Below are 19,423 nucleotides of genomic sequence, written 5' to 3'. Positions count from 1 at the left end.
TTACCACTATCCACGGATCTAAACAGTCCTTCCAGGTGAGGCAAAGATTCACATGCACCTCCTGCAACCTTTCTACTGCATGCGGTGCTTGCGATGTGGCCTTCACTGCATTGGTGAAACCATGTGTAGACTAGGCAACTTCTTTGCTGAGCACCTGCACTCTGTCCACAATGGCCATCTTGAGCTCTTGGTTGCACGTCATTTCAACCCTCCCCATTTCCACACTGACTTGTCTCTTTTCAGCCTTGTCAACTGAGCAGGGTGAGAACAAATGCAAACGAGAAGAACAGTACCTTGTATCCCGCTTAGATAGTCTATAACCCAATGGTGTAAACATTGAATTCTCCAATTTCAGGTAACCCACACCCTTTGTTTTCCTTTCTCTCTTCTTCTGACCCACTCAAGGTTCTCTCACCCATCCCCCTTGTTTCCAAACAAACAGCCCCTCCCATTAACACAGTTTCTTTCCCTTCCCCCACCTGGTTCCATCTGCCCGTCACTCACACATTTTACCTACTGGGTGTCCAATCTCCTCCCCCACTGGTTCCATCTGCCCATCATGCCTCCCTTACCAGGTTCCACATCACCTTCCTTACTTACCTTACTTATTAGATTCCAGAATCTGCAGACTTTGTTGTCTTTTGTCTCCAATTATCACATTCCAGCCTCGAACTCCCCCCACCTGGCTCCATCTGTCCATCCTCCTCCTCCTCACCTAGTTCCACCTGTTGTCTGCCTGCTCCTGCCTCACCCGTTTATATTAGCTACCTCCCCTCTACACTCTCAGTCCTGATGCAGGATTTCAATCAGAAACATTGACTGTCCCTCTGCCTGCACAGATGCTATCTGAACTGGTGAGTTGCCCCAGCAGTTTTTGTTAGCTTGAACATAATGTCCTCATCCAGATTTATTTCATCCTCAGCTTTAACAGAACAATGGCCATTGATGAACCCTACAGAATTGTTAAACAGAATTAATCAAAAATAGTTTTTTTTCTTTCAGCATTAGTCCTATCGATATTATGTTTATATATATATATATATATATATATATATATATATATATATATATATATATATATACACACACATACACACACACACCCACCCATATACACACACATATCTATACACACACACACACACACACATATATACACACACACATCTATACACACACACACACACATATATATATATACACACACACATATTATATATGAGGTTTTATGCTCTTTTTGAACTTCTGCACTTCTCAGATTATAAAACTGAATCAGAATTTTCAAAAAAATTACACTATCTGAATTAGAGACAAAAGAAAAATTATCAAATTGAAGGGAAACTTCCTACCTGTGATGTGAAGTTATTTTTACTGATTCCACTTTCCTTCTTGTTTCGTCTGGATCCAGTCAATTTCGACAGGCCGAACCCACTGCTTACCCGTGATAGTTTTGACTGCGTCACAGGACCTATAGTTGCATCTCCTCGACTGATATATTTTTTCTCATGGGCTATCCAAGAGAGAAATTGAAAAAAAAGCATTTTAGATCTCCAAGTTTTGATTTTTAACAATTTTGCCAAGCATGCAACTGTGCTACAGAAACTTTTGTCACTAAAGAGGTCAAATATAGATATAAAAATACAGCTCTGAATAGAAAGGAAAATCACTGTTGAAACAACAATGTTATTTCAATGCTCATCCCCATCATCACAGGAAATAGACAACATTTTAGTTACCATTTAAAATTAGTTTCAGTGTGCAGGCTGCAAATAGATGGGTGACCACCAAGAGAAGTAAGGGGAGTAGGCAGACAGAGCAGGGTTCCCCTGTGGCCATCCTCCTCATTAACAGGGATATCCCCTTGGAAACTGTTGGGGGGGGGGGGGGGGTGACCTTTCAGAGGCCAGCACCAGTAGCCGGGTCAGTGGCACTGTGCCCAGCACTGAGCCAACAAGGGAAAGGTAAAGTCAGGCAGAGTGAAAGTGATAGAGGACTCAATAGTAAGGGGTGCAGGGAGGTGTTTCTGTGGCCTTAATCAAGTCACTAGGATGGTGTGTTGCCTCCCTGGTGCCAGGGTCAAGGATGTCTCGCAGCTGGTACAGAAGATTGAGAGGGGAGGGTGAGCAGCCAGAGGTTGTGGTCCATATAGATACTTATGTCATTGGCAGGAGCAGAGATGAGGTCTTGCAAAATGATTTCAGGAAGTTAGGTAGAAAGTTAAAAAGCAGGACTTCCAGGGTTGTAATCTCAGGATTACTATCCATGCCACGTGCTAGTGAGGTGAGAAATAGATTTATAGTGCAGTTCAATACATTACTAAGGAGCTGGTGCAGGAAGGAGGGCTTCAGGTTTATGGATCATTGTGCTTTCTTCCAGAGCAGGTTGGACCTGTACAAACAAGTCAGTTTGCAGCTGAACTGGAAGGGAACCAATATCCTCAGCAGGAGGTTTGCTAGTGCTACTCGGGAGGGTTTAAGCCAGAGTGCAGGGGGATGGCAGCAGGGCAACAGGTGGTAGGATTGAGGCCAAGGAAGATGGTATGACAAGTAAGATTGAAAGGAAGGACAGCAAGGGTCAGGCTAATAAACACGGTGGGTCCGATGGGCTGAAATGTGTTTATTTCAACGCTAGGGGTATTGCAGGCACGGTAGTGTAGTGGTTAGCGTAACGCTACTACAGTGCCAGCGACCTGGGTTCAATTCCGGCCACTGTCTGTAAGAAGTTTGTACGTTCTCCCCGTGTCTGCGTGGGTTTCCTCTGGGTACCTGTTTTCTCCCACATTCCAAAGACATACAAGGTAGGAAGTTGTGGGCATGTTACGTTGGCGCCAGAAGCATGGCAACACTTGAGGGCTGCCCCCAGAACGCTCTACGCAAAAGATGCATTTCATTGTGTGTTTCGATGTACGTGACTAATAAAGATAGCTTATCTTATGGGTAAGAAGGATGAACTTAGCGCCTAGATCAGTACATGGAATTATGATGTTGTTGCTATTAGAGACCTGGATGTATGAGGGACAAGACTGGCTGCTCACTGTTTCTGGGTTTCATTGTTTTAGACATGATAGAGAGACTGGTAAAAGAAGTGGAGGGGTTGCACGACTGATAAGGGAGAATGTCACAGCGGTACTCAGAGGGCTCATCCATAGAGGCAATTTGGGTGGAGCTCAGAAATAGGATAGGTGCAATTACGCTGATGGGATTATACTACATGCCTCCCAATAGCCACTGAGAGGTGTGAGGAACAAACATGTAGACAGATTATGGAAAAGTGCAGAAACAACAGGGTTGTCATAGTGAGGGACTTAGTCTTCCACAGTATTGATTGGAACTTCCTTAATACAAGGTTAGATGGGGCAGGATTTCTTCAGTGCATCCAAGAGGGACTCTTGAAACAGTACGAGGAGAGTCCAACTAGAGGAGAGAACATACTGGACCTAGTTTTGGGAAATGAGCCAGGCCAGGTGACAAAGTCGGGGGAGGACAAATTACAACAGGCTAAGACAGGAGCTGATATAAGACAGGGGGCATTGACTGGGAGCAGCTGCTGTCGGACAAGTCCACGTCTGACATGTGGGAGTTGGTTAAAGACCTGCTGATCAGAGTTTAGGATTGGCATGTTCTGGTAAGGAATAAGGACAAGGATGGTAAGGTAAGGGAACCTTGGAGGCCCAAAATTTAGTCAGGAAGAAAAAGGAAGCATACATAAGGTTTAGGAAGCCTAACAGACTGGGCCCTTGTGGAATATAATGATAGCAGGACAGTGCTCAAGCAGGCAATTAGGAAGGCCAAAATGGGCCATTAAATGTCCTTGATGAGCAGGGGCAAGGATCATCGAAAAGCATTTTCTACTTGTATTAAGAAAGAGGATAACTAACGAGTGGGTATGTCCACTCAAGGATACAGGAGAGAATTTGTGCTTGGAGCTAGAGCAAGTAGCTGAGGTACTGAATGAGTACCTTGTGTCAGTATTTACCAAACAGGAGATATTGGCGGATAGTGAGAAGAGTGGAGCACACTAATGTGCTGGGACATGTTGACATTAAGGAGGAAGTAGTGCTGGATCTTCTGAAAACATTAAGATGGATAAGTCCCCAGAGCCTGACGGCATATATCCCAGAATATTGAAAGAAGCAAGCGAGAAGATTGCTGGTGCTTTGACAAGAACCTTTATGTCCTCACAAGCAACAGGTGAGATCCTGGAGGACCGGAGAGTAGCAAATGTTGTGCCTTTGTTCAAGAAGGGAAATAGGGATAATCCAGGTAATTAAAGGCCAGTGAGCCTCATGCCAGTGGTAAGGAGGCTACTGGAGAGGATATTGAGAGACAAGATTTATTTGCATTTGGAAAGGCATGGCCTGCTTAGGGACAGTCAGCATGGCTTTGTGCAAGGCAGGTCATGTCTTACAAACTTGACTGAGCTTTTTTGAGATGACGACAAAGGTGCTTGATGAGGGTAAGGCAGTGGGCGTTAGCTACATGGACTTTAGTAAGGCATTTGATAAGGTCCCTCGTGGCAGATTGACTCAGAAGATAAAGATGCATGGGATCCAGGATAAATTGCAAGTTTGGATTCCAAACTGGCTTGCCCATAGAAGACAGAGTGTAGGGGTGAAAGGCTGTTATTCTGGCTGGAGGTCTGTGACCAGTGGTGTTGCACAAGGATGGGTGCTGGGACCTCTGTTGTTTGTGATATATGTCAATGATTTGGATGAAAGTGTAGATGGGTGGATTAGCAAGTTCGTGGATGACACCAAGGTTGGTGGAGTTGCAGACAGTGTAAAGGATTATAAAAGAATAAAATGGGATATAGATTAGTTACAGATATGGGCAGAGAAGTGGCAGATGGAGTGTAATCCAGTCAAGTGTGAGGTGTTGCACTTTGGGAGGTCAAATGAAAGGAGAAATATACAAGTCAATGGTAGGTCCCTTAATAGCATTGAGATACAGAGGGATCTTGAGGTCCAGGTCCATTGTTCACTTAAAGTAGCTATGCAAGTGGATAAGGTGGTAAAGAAGGTATATGGAACACTTGCCTTCGTTGGTAGGGGTGTTAAGTACAAGGGTAAGGAAGTCATTCTGCAGCTATACAAAACTTTAGTCAGACCACACTTGGAATACTGTGTGTAGTTCTGGTTGCCCTGTTATAGGAAGGAAGTGGAGATTGTGGAGAAGAGGTTTACCAGGATGCTGCTTGGATTCGAGGGTATGAGCTACAAGGGCAAGTTGGACAAACTTGGGTTGTTCTGCTTAGAGCATCGGAAGCTGAAGGGAGACCTGATAGAGGTTTTTAAAATTATGAGAGGCATAGTTAGGGTAGACAGTCAGAATCTGTTTCCCAGGGTAGAAATGTCAAACATCAGAGGACATGCTTTTAAGGTTAGAGGGGGGAAGTTTAAAGGTGACATGAGGGGTAAGTTGTTTTTGCACAGACAGTGCTAAGTGCCTGGGATGTTTTACCAGGGGTAGTAGTGGAATCAGGCACTGGAGTTTAAGCGGGTTTTAGACAGACACATGAATATGAACGGAATGGAGGATTATGAATGATAAACAGGAGGAGGACATTTAGTACAAATCGGCATCAAGATCGGCACAACATTATGGGCCAAATGGCCTGTCCAACGCCATACTGTTCTCTGTTTGTTATATGTTGTTCAATTTGTGCATAATATTTGGCACCATCCAGATAAAGATGATTAGTAAAATCTCATCCTCAGATGTTTGCACTTAGCACACAAATAGTGACTTTGTGTCGTTCTCCACTTCTGAGATTTTGTCCTCACGTGGAACACAATATACAGCCTCTCATCTATTGTGCTTTTAGTCCAAGTGACTGAGGAAAAATTTCTATCTTGGTTTCTCTCTATTCACTACAAAAGCTCCATTATAAAACTATTTTTGATAGTCCAAATTGGCAAAAGCCTATACCACGAAACTTCCTATATGTCTATTTCATTCAGGGAATTCAGAGTTATTTGGTGAAAGAACTGGAAACATGATATGAGTATTGGCACACTTGATAGGCTCTAAAATGCATTTTTGAGCATAGAATTTATTTTTCATCTAACCATTTGAAAGAATCCATGGAGTGTGATGGAAATCTCTACAATTGTCTGAGTGACTGCCTTTTCAACAGCAATCAAGCAACTTAACATTATCCAGGACAAAGAACCAGCTTAACTGGCGCACCAAACATAATCCTAAATATTCACTCCTTCCGCTACTGAGGCAGTGTGACCGCGGAGCCCAAAATCAACATGTTCACCGAGGTTACTTCAACTGCATCTCCCATACTTTAAGCTCTATCACTTACAAGGAACTTGCAGATGGTGATATTTGCAAGGTGCTACTGCCTCTGTCTTTCTAAGTTACAAACCATCCTGACCTGGGAACAGAAAATCAAAACAAAAAACTCAAGGTACTGGAAATCTGAAATAAGAACAGAAAGTGCTGGAAAAACTCAGCAGGTCAGGCACCATCTGTGGAAAAAGAAATAGTTAACATGTCAGGTCGTAGACCCTTCATCAGAATTGAGAAAGAGAGACACCAAGTTAGTCTAAGTGGCAGAGAAGGAAGGGGAGGGCAATGCATGGGACAAAAGGAATGTCTGTAATAGGTTGAAATAATTTAGCCACTGAATGGACAGTTAAGCTTTTAAGAGCCTAGGATCGCTGGACCATGAAGAATAACCGAGCTGAGGCTCAGGACACCATAACTGAGCTGGGAAGCAGTCAGCCAGGAAGAGAAAATTAGAGGTGTTGTTTGTCTTTCTGTTGGAATATCCTCGATCTGCTTGAATAAATGCAACTCCAATAATTCTCAAAAGTCTTGGCATCGGAGGGAAAAAACCCACAATCAGCATCATAAGATCTTAAGTTCTCATTTAATACACAAGTGAAGCACAGATACAAATGTAATATCTGCTAAATGCATCGCAATGGCCACCAGGACCCCTCTGATAAGCATTTGTCAAACCTGCTACCTCCAGCATCTAAAAGAAAAGGAGTATCACAGATATGGGAACTTGCTGCTTTTAGGCTCCATTCCAAATCACATAATGTATTTCCAAGTCAGGATAGTGTTTTTTCCTCACTACCCCAGGGCAAAATCCTGCAACTCTTTACAAGCGAGCACTGAGCTAATAACTTGGCTGTGATAGCTGTTCACCTTAACCCTCTCAACAACCTCGACAGCAATGCTCATGTGTTACTTAAGAACAAAAGCATGTTGTACCATGACTAAAATAGTAAGAAGCTGCTTCAGGCATGAATCCTACTACCCGATGAGAAGCTTTCTCACCCTAGATATACAAAATTCAATTTGTATTAAAGCTGCAATTGTTTTTTTAAATGAATACAAGATAATCCTATAATGCAGAAACTGTTCTTAAATTAAGACAGATCTAACAAATATCCATTTCACTCTACTTTTGTAAATAATGACAATGTACTTCAGCTGTGTATTTGCTAATTTATCCTCCTTCCAGTTGGGAGGACAGATTGACAGACTAGAATTAGTGACACTAATAACATGAAAAGATTTAAGAAGTTGTTTAATCTGATAGCTCCTGATAGGTTGATAGATTAATATTTTCCCCACATTAAACATTATACAATGAATGGCTTCTATCTAGCTATAAATACTTTTTGTACTTTGTCAATTTCTCAAAAAAAAACACGTAATATATTTCAGTGTTAGGCATCAAAACATCATTTTAAAAAAATCTATCAATTAAATTTATCTTCACCATTTGACAAATTATTTTCAGTTAATTTGATAGTTACTCAACAAAAAAGTATTTGTTTTGAAATTCACAACATTTGACAGCCCTTTCACCCTACTAATCACACCTCCGAGCCAGTTCTTGGAACTTTCAGCTTAATCCAAACAGAAACAGTTAAATCAAAATTATTAATGCCTCTTAGTTCTATTTCCAAGTTGTTAATTGTCCATTTCTGATCACTTCACTTCAAAATTAATTTATGGATCTCACCCATATGATTCTGCCAGCACTTTAAAGCTGCATCTTCAATGAGTGGCCGAGCAGTAGACAAGTCCACCAGTCCACGCTCATTTGTAGGTAGTGTTACTTTGAAAATCTCCTCAAGAGCTTGTTTTTTGCTGACAATTAGTTCAGTCCAAACACGATTCACAGCTTTGAGAAGAAGCTGTCGACCTAAAATTGGAAATAGTAAATTAAAATGCAATTGATCTCAAATGTGATGTTTTCAGAAATATTGTGCATTTAATACGAAATTGGCTAAAATACAAGTTTGCCTCTTTCAATAAAAGTCTCTTATTCTTCTCGGTGCTCCTAGTCCCTCAACATATTCATTTTCAGACATTAGCTGTCAACATATTGGATTTTAGTTGGTAAAAATTAGATTTAAAACCAGTGTTTGAGAAACCAATATGGTGGTAGATTGCTGGAATAATTTGTTATGCAAGGAGACAAGTACAGGGAGTGGAGTACCAAATTCCACGCATATCTTGGATTTACTTACTTTTCCTTTACCCTCTCAAAGGAAATGGTCACTTGCTAGAGCAGATTATTACTTGGTATTTATTGTAAAACATTTTTATTCTTAGCTCCCTAGTTGTAGAACAGAACTTTGTGCAGAGTCTTTAATATAGGAAAACATGATAAAACATGATAAAACATGTCAGACAAGTCATTCTCAAATGAAGGGTGCTACTTGAATAGTGAAAGCTTGGTAAAAGAAGTTTTGAGGATCTTACAATTGGGAAAAATAGGCATTTCGAAATGTAGAAAAAGATCACTCATGTTATCTGTTTGCTATCACTCATCAATATCATTTGAAGAAACATTGTGTTCCATAATGAACCTTTTCATTATCACTTCTAATCCATTAAATGCCTTTATGTTCTCATACTAGTTATCTACCATCTAGTCCTAGAGATGAGTCACGATTAAACAATTGGAAGACCAGAAATAAAAACAGAAAATTCTGGAAACACTCAGCAGGGTTAGACAGCATCTGTGGAAAGAGGAAAAGAGTTAATAATTTCAAGTTGAAGACCCTTTATCAGAACTGGGAAAGAAAGGAAAGAAGTTAGTTTTAAGTTGCAGAGAGGATGAGGGAGGGAGAGCAATACACAGAGGCACAGCGGGTGGTGCCGCTGCCTCATTGTTCTAGTGATTCCTGTTCTATCCTGATAACTGATGCTGTTTGTGTGGAGTTTGTAGTTACTCCCTACAATCACGCGAGTTATCTCCAAGTGCTCCAGTTTCCTTCCACATCCCAAAGATGCATTGGTTGGTAAATAAGTCAGTGAGATTCTTTAAAGAGGAGATAATTTCTGAGCTATGAAAGCAGTAAAAGTCACCAATAAAAAGGAACAGTATATTAGCCACATGCATAATGGCATGCTAGAATTATTTATTACAATGTTTTTAATTATTTCTTGATATTTTCCAGCAACTAATACTTCAAAATTTACTAGACTATGGTAAGCATAGACAGGCAAGTGAAAAAGGACTGAGAAAGTTGCTAACTGACGTGTTAAATATTGTATCAGAACACTTTAATTCATAATTTACCTTCACTAATATCTTGGCTATGAGTTCCATCTGGTTCAAGATCAGAAGGTATCATGATGTGCCATGTTGTCATTCTGGCTTCTGCTTCCAGACCAAACCCCTCAAGGCTACTGTAGGAGTTAAAAAATACATTCACAATTTCAATGATTTTATGGCGAATGTGGAGACAACACATTATTGTGTTCCTGTGAAATATAGATTACATAAATCTCTGTATTATCTAAGGAACTAAGTTCTGATAATATCCAAAGAAACATTGCAAAAAAAACATTTCTAACCAGTTCAATCACAAAAATGATTAAACCTCCAGGATCCACATAACCTTCATCACTATCCATTGAACTAGCCTAAAGTTAACTATGTGACTAACACTAACAAATGCATACTGCCTGTAACATTGCAAATTGTTTCCCCACTTCCCAAAGGCAGTTCTCATCACCAAGCAGCACGAGCAAATCTATCAGGATCAAAACCTGCCATTTCATTTAGAGGTATCATAAAGTTAGAAGAAAGAGAGAGAAAGAGGGCGAAAAAATGAAACAGAAGTATGAATTAGAACATAGGTAGTTTTGCATGAGCTATTTACAGAAGGTGGAAGGGATAAAACTGGTCATGATAGTCTTGGAATGATTGACTCCTAGAACAACAAAAGTAAGGATTAAAGGCTTCAGCAGCAATAAACAAAGGCAGGATACATGCAGATGATGTTGCAGAGGAAGACCATCATATGGGAGGCAGGCATTGCTGGCAGGATAACATTTAATGTACTCCCCCAATAGCCTTTGAGAGAGTGGTGGCAAGAAACTTTCTCAAACTACTGCAGTCCTTATGAAGAATGTTTAGTGGAGACTTGCAAAATATTAAACCCTGCAACAAAGAATGATGATATACTCCCAAGTCAAAATATTACCCCTGGATACACATTAGGGGGAGGTGATGGCACAGTGATATTAATAATCTAGATACCCAGGGCAAAGTCCTGGGGATCTGGGTTTGAATCCTACTATGGCAGAAGGTGATAAATTCAAATTCTGGAAATAAAAATTCTAATGATGATCATGAAAACCATCGTTGACTTTTATGAAGACCCATCTGGTTCACTAATGTCCTGTTGGGGAGGAAATTTGCCATCCTTACTAGTCTGGCCTATACACAAATCCAGACCCACAGCAATATGGTTAACTTTTAACTGTCCTCTGAAATAGCCCAGCAAGCCATTCAGTTATAATGAACCATAAGAAAGCTGCAAGGAAATAAAACCGGACAGATCACCTATAACTGACCTGGGCACTGGAAACGACAAGGTCAAAAACTGACCTGTCAACCGAGTAAAATCCTTCTATCGACATCTGGGAGCTTGTACCAAAATTGGGAGAGCTGTCTCACAGATGAATCAAGCAACAGCCTGGCATCGTCATAGGGAATCATACCTTATAGTCGATATCCCAGACACCACCATCTCTATCCCTGGGCATGACCTATTCCACAGGCAGGACAGACCCAGCTGAGGTGGTGACACAGTGGTATACAGTCAGGATGGAACAGCCCTGGGGCTCCTCCTTTGACTCTGGATCCTATAAAATCTCATGGCATCAGATTAAAATTGGGCAAGGAAACCTTCTGCTGATTACCACCTATTGTCCCCCTCGGCTGATGGATCAACACTATTCCATGTAGAACACCACTTGGAGGAAGCACTGAGAGTGGCAAAGGTGCAGAATGTACTCTGGTGGGGGAGTTCAACCTCCAATACAAGAGTGGCTCAGGATCTCCACTAGTGACCAAGCTGGCCAAATGCTTAAAAAAAAAAGACATTGCTACTAGATTGTGTTTGCAGCAGGTGGTGAGGTAACCAACAAGAAGGAAAAACCTTTTTGATTTTGTCCTCATCAATCTACCTGTCGCAGATGTATCTGTCCACGACAGAATTGATAGGAGTGACCACCGCACAGTCCTTGTGGAGACGAAAATGCACCATTGCGTTGTGTGGCATTATCACCATGTTAAATGGGGTAAATGGCAGAAGATCTAGCAACTCAGGACTGGGCATTCATGACGTGCTGCGGGCCGTCAGCAGTAGCATTGTATTTAACCACAATCTCCAGCCGAGAACCTCGTGGCCCAGCATGTCCCCCCGCTCTATCATCACCATCAAACCAGGGGATCAATCCTGGTTCAATGAAGAGTGCAGGAGGGCATGCCAGGAGCAGCACCAGGCATACATCAGAACGAGGAATCAACCTGGTTAAGCTTCAAGACAGGACTACTTGCATGTCAATCAACATAAACAACATGAAATAGGCAGAGCTAAGCACTGCCACAACCAACAGATCAGATCTATGCTTTGCAGTCCTGCCACATCCAGTCATTAATGGTGGTGGACAATTAAACAACTCACTGGAGGGACAGACTCCACAAGTATCCTCGTTCTCAGTGATGGGGGAGCCCAGCACATCAGTGCAAAAGAGAAAGCTGAAGCATTTGCAAGAATCTTCAGCCAAAAGTGCCAAGTGGATGATCCATCTTGGCCTCCTCCAGTGACATTTCACGAGGAGAAATATCAGTCTTCAGCCAATTTAATTCACTCCATGTGATATCAAGAAACAGCGAAAGGCTTTGGATACAGCAAAGGTTATGGGCCCTAACAACAATCCTGCGATAGTACTGAACTTGCCACACCCATAGCCAAGCTGTTCCAATTCAGCTGCAACACTGGCATCTACCCAACAACGTGGACAATTGCCCAGGTATATCCTGTCCACAGAAGCAGGACAAATCCAACCTGGCCAGGTACCACCCCAGTGGTCTACTCTCAATCATCAGCAAAGTGATGGAAGGAATAATTGATAGTCCTATTAAATGGCACTTGCTTAGCACAACCTCTCACAGAAGCTCAGTTTGGGTTCCGCCAAAGTCACGCAGCTCCTGAACTCATTACAGCCTTAGTCCAAACATGAACAAAAGAGATCAAGTGAGAGTAACTGGCCTTGACATCAAGGCAGCATTTGATCAAATATGGCATCGGGGAGCTCTGGCTAAACTGGAGTCAATGGAAATCAGGGGGAATGACCTCTGCTAGCTGGAATCATACCTAGCACAAAGGAAGATGGTTGTGGTGGTTGGAGCTCAATCATGTCCGCTACAGGACATCTCTGCAGGACTTCACTCAGGGTAGTGTCCAAGGCCCAACCATCTTCAGCTGCTTCATCAATGACCATCCTTCAATCATAAGATCAGAAGTAGAGATGCTTGCTTATATAACTGCACAATGTTCAGCACCATTCCTCAGATAATGAAGCCGTCATCAACTGAATGTAGCAATATACAGGCCTGGGATGATAGTTGCAAATAACACAAGTGCCAAGCAACGACAATATCCAACAAGAGAAAATCCAGCGATCACTCCCTGACATTGAATGGCATTACCATCACTGAATCCCCCACTATCAATATCCTGGGGATTACTATTGATCAGGAACTGAGCTGGAGCCATACACACAATGTGGCTGCAAGAGCAAGTCAGAGGCTAGGAATCCTGCAGTGAGTACCTCACCTCCTAACTCCCCAAAGCCTGTCCACCATCTACAAGGCTCAAGTCAGGAATGTGATGGAATACTCTTCCACTTGGCTGGATGAGTGCAACTCCAAAAAGCACTCAAGAAGCTCGACACCATACAGGGCATAGCAGTCCACTTGACAGACATCCTATCCACAACCATTCATTCACTCCACCGCCAATATACATTAGCAGTAATTTGTACCATCTACAGAATGCAAAGCAGCAACTCACCAAGACTCCTTAGAGAGCACCTTCCAAACTTGCAACCTCTTCCAGCTAGAAGGACAAGGACAGCAAAAGCATGGGCACACCACCACCTGGAAGTTGCCTTCAAGCCACACACCATCCTGACTTGGAAATATATCGCTGCTCCTTCACCATTGTTGGGGCAAAATCCTGGAACTGTCTCCCTGACAGCACTGTGGGCATACCCACACTGCAATGATTGCAGTGGTTCAAGAAGGCAGCTCACCATATCACCTTCTCAAGGGGATTATATAAAAAAAATGTTATGAAGGACAGAGATGCTATGATAGAGACATGGAAAAAAAAGGTTAATCATGTAGTTAGAAGATCAGAATATGGGTCCATGGAAAAGTGAGGTCATTATAGCAAGACTCAGAAGAATACAAGGTGGTTAATGGATCTGCTGAAAGTGCTAATACATTCAAAGCCAGTCATGACAGGTTTGATCATTCCAAGAAACATGCAAACCAAATATTTGTCTTACAAGGGAATTGGAAAGTGCAGACTGTGGTGGCAGAAGATTTTCTTAAGGGGCTGAAATGGATCACTGAGGAAATTGGTTACTCTCCTAAACAACTATTTAACATGGATTAAACAGAACTCTTTCAGAAGGGGCTATCATCTCACACGTTCATCTCAAGGGTGAGAAAACTGCTCCAGGCTTCAATGTAGCCAGAGATTGTCTTATATTTCTCCCTGGAGGCGATGCCAAAGATGACTGTAAGCTTAAACCTCTCTTATTCTAACACTTAGAGAACCCCTGTGCTCTAAAAGGATAGTCAAACACCAATCTTCCAATGGTGTTGTGATCTAACAAAAAAGGCTGCATGATGGTGCAGCTCTTCCAAGATTATATCACATCATTGTCCTTCCCTACACTAAACAACGATGGCCCTGGACATCTGGTTAACACTGAAGACACAGCTCACGACAACTACTTTGCACTTTTGCCCCCACGACAGCACTTCATTGTTACAACCCGTGTACCAGGATGATGTCAGTATGTTCAAGGCTTGCTACCTGCAGCACATAATGAGTCACATCATGTTGGACTTGAGCTACAATGATACACCCAACATTTGGAAAATTTGAAAAAAGGTATCAGTATCAGGATAGCCATCAGTGTTTTCTTGAGATGACATAACTCTTGTGTAATGGTGTATGGAGGAAATTATGGTCAGAGTGCATGTACAATTCCCTGGATTACAAATATGAAAAATCTTCATGAAGAAATTGTCAAGATCATAAATGAGGTTGGATTTGATAAAATTGAACAAAATGATATAGAAGTAGCATTAGAATCTCATGATGAAAGCTTATAAATGATCCGAGAGAGCTGAAGCAACTGAGGTCACAAGAAGAACAAGAAGCCACTGGCAAAGCACCATCAAAATCAAAACAATTCACTACAAAAAGGGTTTCAGAAGCATTCTTCTACACTGAAAAAGCAGCAGCGATCTTCAAAGCTGAGGATCTCAATAAGAAATGCAGTATTAAATGTGGTAACATAATATAAAAAGCCATGCTTTGTGAAAAGGAGCATTATCAGATGAAAAAGAAAGCTGTCCCGTTTTCCATCAACACCTTTAAGCCTCATTCATCAACCAGCCAGGACAGTCAGAGATGGAGCTCTTGTCATCAGTATCACAGATGCCATCAAACTTAGATTTACCAACATTCTGTGCCAAATTTGTCTTACCTCCCTCACAGTCACCTCAATGTGCTAAGCCACCACTACTTTCATACAAAGTTATGAATTACGAGGCAGACCCTTGAGCCCGTCCTGCCATTCAATAAGATGACGACTGATCTAACTGCAACCTCACCATTACTTTCCCACCTACTCGCAATAACATTTCACTCGCTTGATTATCAAGAATCTGTCTCAAAGAAGATTCTGCTTCCACCAGCCTTTAAGGAAGAGAGAGTTGCAAAGACTCATAACCTTCAGAGAAAACAAATCCATCTCATCTGCCTTTTTGTGAAAACAAAGACACCTAGTTCCAGATTCTCTCGAGAGGAAACATCTTCTCCAAATTCACACTGTCAAGACTCCTCAAGAACTTGGATGTTTCATTTAGTGAGTATTCTGAAAGGGTACATTACGTTCAGATTCTTGTGTTGATGTACTTGAAGTATTTAGGATTTTCTGACCAAAATTCTTGGTCATAGGAAATGTCATTTCACTTTACTAATTTGTACTTGAAACATTTTCCAGGAATGTAACCCTTTTGTAAATTGAGGCATACCTGTATACAATTCACTTCAACTCTTCCTTGAAAGCAAGTTTCACAGTCTCACCCCTTGTTTGGTAAAAAAAAATTCTTCAGAATTCACTGGTGATTTCTTCACCAATGGCCTCTGATTAAGCTCTTCCCACAAGTGGAAACACTTTTCTGCATCACCCCTATCAAAGCCCTTTATTATTATTAAAGACAGCCCCTCAGTCTTTCCTCTTTTCTCTTAAAAGAGACAGAACCTGTTCATTCTTGTCTGATATGTATACCCTCGCATTTCTGCTATCAGCCTTGCAAATTTTCTCCATACTCCTACCAATCAGCTATGATTGAATGGTGGAGCAGACTCGATGGGCTGAATGGCCTAATTCTGCTCCTTTATCTTATGTTCTAACGCTTCTATGAACTTTAATAATATGGTGAGTAGATCTGTACACAATAGTCCTAACTAATGTCTGGTATGGGTTCTGCATAACTTATCTACTTTTCATTTCTATCCCTCTTAAAATAAAACCCCATGGTTGGTGTGCTATTTTTATGGACTGCCAACCTTTGATGATACTTCTATTGTTCTGGGTATTTGTACTCTGAACCCCCTTTGTTCATTTGTCCCTTTCTACAAGTTTACTAATGTCCTCCTATGACTTGCGGGAATTGCATTCAGTATTGACAATCCACCCAAATTGGTATCATCTGTACATTTAGAAATTTGAGAATGTAAATCATTAGGTATGTGTCCTGAGCGCAACGCATTGATGCAATCACGAAGGAGGCATGCCAGTGGCTCTACTTCATTAGGAGTTTGAGGAGATTTGGTATGTCACCAAAGACTCTTGCAAATTTCTACAGATGTACAGTGGAGAGCATCCTGACTGGTTGCATCATAGCCTGGTATGGAGGCTCCAATCCACAAGATCGTAAAGAAGCTACAGAGGGTTGTAGACTCAGCCATCTCCATCACGGGCAGAATCCTCCCCACCATTGAGGACATCTTCAAGAGGTGGTGCCTCAAGAAGGCGGCATCCATCATTAAGGACCCTCACCATCTGAGACATGTCCTCTTCTCGTTACTACCATCAGGGAGGTGGTTCAGGAGCCTGAAGACCCACAGTCAACGTTTCAGAAACAGCTTCTTCCCCTCCGCCATCAGATTTCTGAACCCATAAATACCACCTCTTTTTTTTTGCACTATTTATTTTGTATTTTATAGTAATTTATGCCTTTGCACTGTACTGCTACTGCAAAACAACAAATTTCACATCATAAGACAGTGATAATAAATCTGATCCTGATTCTAAACTGTGAACAGCAGTGCTCCGACCAATAATTCTTGTGGAACACCATTACCCACCTTCTTCCACTGTGAACAATTGCAGTTTATTTACATTTTCTGCTTTCTGTCTTGAAGCCATATTCTCTGACTTTGCTCAATAGTCTACCATGGGGTAACTTATCAAAAGCCTTTTCAAAATCTAGCTATCTACTGCGTTAGCATTGTTTACTCCCTCTCTTACTTCCTTAAAAAGTTCACAGTGAATAAAGCAAGATTTTCTCTTTTAAAATACTTGCTGACTATTCACTATTGTTTTTCTAGACATGTTCATCTATTTTCTCCTTTAGTAGAAATTCCATTATTTTTCCTACAGCTGATATTAAACCGACATCATTAGACTAAAATCTAGCAAATGAAAACCGAGTTTTCCAAATTCCATTTTTCATGTCATAGAAACATAGAAAAACTACAGCACAATTCAGGCCCTTCGGCCCACAAAGCTGTGCCGAACGTGTCCCTACCCTAGAAATTACTAGGCTTACCCATAGCCCTCTATGTTACTCAGCTCCATGTACCTATCTAACAGTCTCTTGAAAGACCCTATCGTATTCGCCTCCACCACCGCTTCTGGCAGCCCATTCCACACATTCACCACTCTCTGAGTAAAAAACTTACCCCTGACATCTCCTCTATATCTACTCCCCAGCACCTTAAACCTATGTCCTTTTGTGGCCACCAATTCAGCCCTGGGGAAAAGCCTCTGACTATCTACCCTATCAATACCTCTCATCATCTTATACACCTCTATCAGGTCCCCCCTCATCCTCCGTCTCTCCAAGGAGAAAAGGCCGAGTTCCCTCAACCTGCTTTCATAAGGCACGCTCCGCATTCCAGGCAGCATCCTTGTAAATCTCCTCTGCACCCCCTCTATGGCTTCCACATCTTTCCGTAGTGAGGCGACCAGAACTGAGCACAATACTCCAAGTGGGGTCTGACCAGGGACCTATATAGCTGCAACAATACCTCTTCAATCCAAATTACCAATTTTTCAAGCAAGGAACAAGGAATTTTTGAAGAGAGAGGCTGACAGTCAGCACATTAAGCATGTTCTTTCCTAAAGCTCTGTGGAATTTTCTTGTCTAAGTACATACGAGCATCTCTAAACTCTTCCTTTTAGTTCAAAATACAGTTTACCACTTTTCCTTTCAGTCTGTAGGCCAGTTTTATATCCATGCTGCCACTTCTCCTGCAATTCCATGGACTGTCATATTGTGGATTCTCCAAAAAAACTGATGACTTAACTCACCAGAAACACATTTCAACATCAATTACTCTCACTTGTGACCACTATCAACTGCACACATCAATATGTCCTAACATAAATTCCAATAGTGGTCTGATATTATTGATGAATCACATACAAATCAGAAAATAATCTACAGGGAAAACCTTTCTGGCTGTATCTGGCAGTTCTGAAGAAAACTGCTGTAAGTTTAAGACTAACCAATTGATAAAATGCCAGCACATCAATCACTACACACAGTTGCCAGACTCTATTTGGAGTCCCACAGCAGATCTTGGTCATGCTTGGATTCCCCAGGTCAGACCTGGCTTAGGACTGGAGTCCCCATTAATCACAAAGGGGAAATCACAGTTTACAGATGAGAAAGACAAGACCTTTAAAAATATTGTACTTTAATGTTTTAATAATTTTAATCAACTTCATTTTTTAAATTTTTATAAATTAAATTATCTACAGCAGTGGCAGCTAGAATTTAATCCAGATAAGTGTGAAGTAATGCACTTCATGAAGTCAAGTTCTGGTAGGATACATAGAGTAAATGCTTGGGACTTTAGGAGTATTGATCAACAGAGAGACCTTGGGGTATAAATCCATGCCTCGTTGAAAGTGGCAACACAGGTGGATAGGGTAGTAAAGCTGGCATTTGGTGTGCTTGCCTTCATAAACTGGAGTACTGAGTATAAGAGTTGGGATGTCATGCAGCAGCTGGCAAAATATTGGTTAGACCACATTTGGAAAATTGTGTACAGTTCTCGTTGCCACACTACAGGAAAGATCTGGTAGCGATAAAGAGAGTGCAGAAGAGATTCATCAGCACATGTCTGGAATGGAGAGCTGTAGTTAGAATGAGAGATTAGATAGATTGGGTTTATTCTCACTGGAAGGTAAGAGGCTGAGAGGTGACCTTGAGAGGTTTATAAAATTATGAGGGGCATAGATAGGATAGATCATCTTTTTCCCAGAGCAGGAGAGCCAAGAACAAGACAGTATAGGTTTAAGGTGAAAGGGGATAAATTTAATGGAAATCTAAGGGGTAAGTTTTTCACACAGCAGGTAATGGTTATCTGGAATGAGCTGCCAGAGGAGGTGTTAGAAGCAGATACAATTACAATGTTTAAAATGCATTTGGACAGGTACATAGAGGGATATGGGCCTAATACAAATCTCAATCCTTATTTCCTGTCAAATTCTATCAGAGATATTCTGGGTTCTAGGGCTCAGTGCTACGTTACCAGAGGACTATT

General features: G+C 41.5%; 1 protein-coding gene across 3 annotated transcripts in view; it reads right to left on the bottom strand.

The window, feature by feature from the left end:
- The window catches only part of wdfy3 (WD repeat and FYVE domain containing 3), a 253,917-nt gene that overhangs the window by 61,277 nt on the left and 173,217 nt on the right, over nucleotides 1–19,423 (bottom strand). For all 3 annotated transcript variants that reach the window (XM_052010252.1, XM_052010254.1, XM_052010253.1), the window contains 3 exons: nucleotides 9,562–9,671; nucleotides 7,993–8,175; nucleotides 1,350–1,510 (listed from right to left, as the gene is read on the bottom strand). In XM_052010252.1, coding sequence (XP_051866212.1) covers nucleotides 1,350–1,510; nucleotides 7,993–8,175; nucleotides 9,562–9,671 — 454 coding nt within the window. The remainder of the gene's footprint in view (nucleotides 1–1,349; nucleotides 1,511–7,992; nucleotides 8,176–9,561; nucleotides 9,672–19,423) is intronic.

Source organism: Pristis pectinata, chromosome 2 (genome assembly GCF_009764475.1).
Source record: "Pristis pectinata isolate sPriPec2 chromosome 2, sPriPec2.1.pri, whole genome shotgun sequence".
NCBI lineage: Eukaryota > Metazoa > Chordata > Chondrichthyes > Rhinopristiformes > Pristidae > Pristis > Pristis pectinata.
Note: the sequence above shows the minus strand (reverse complement) of the source record. Positions and strands in the feature narration are given on the sequence as shown.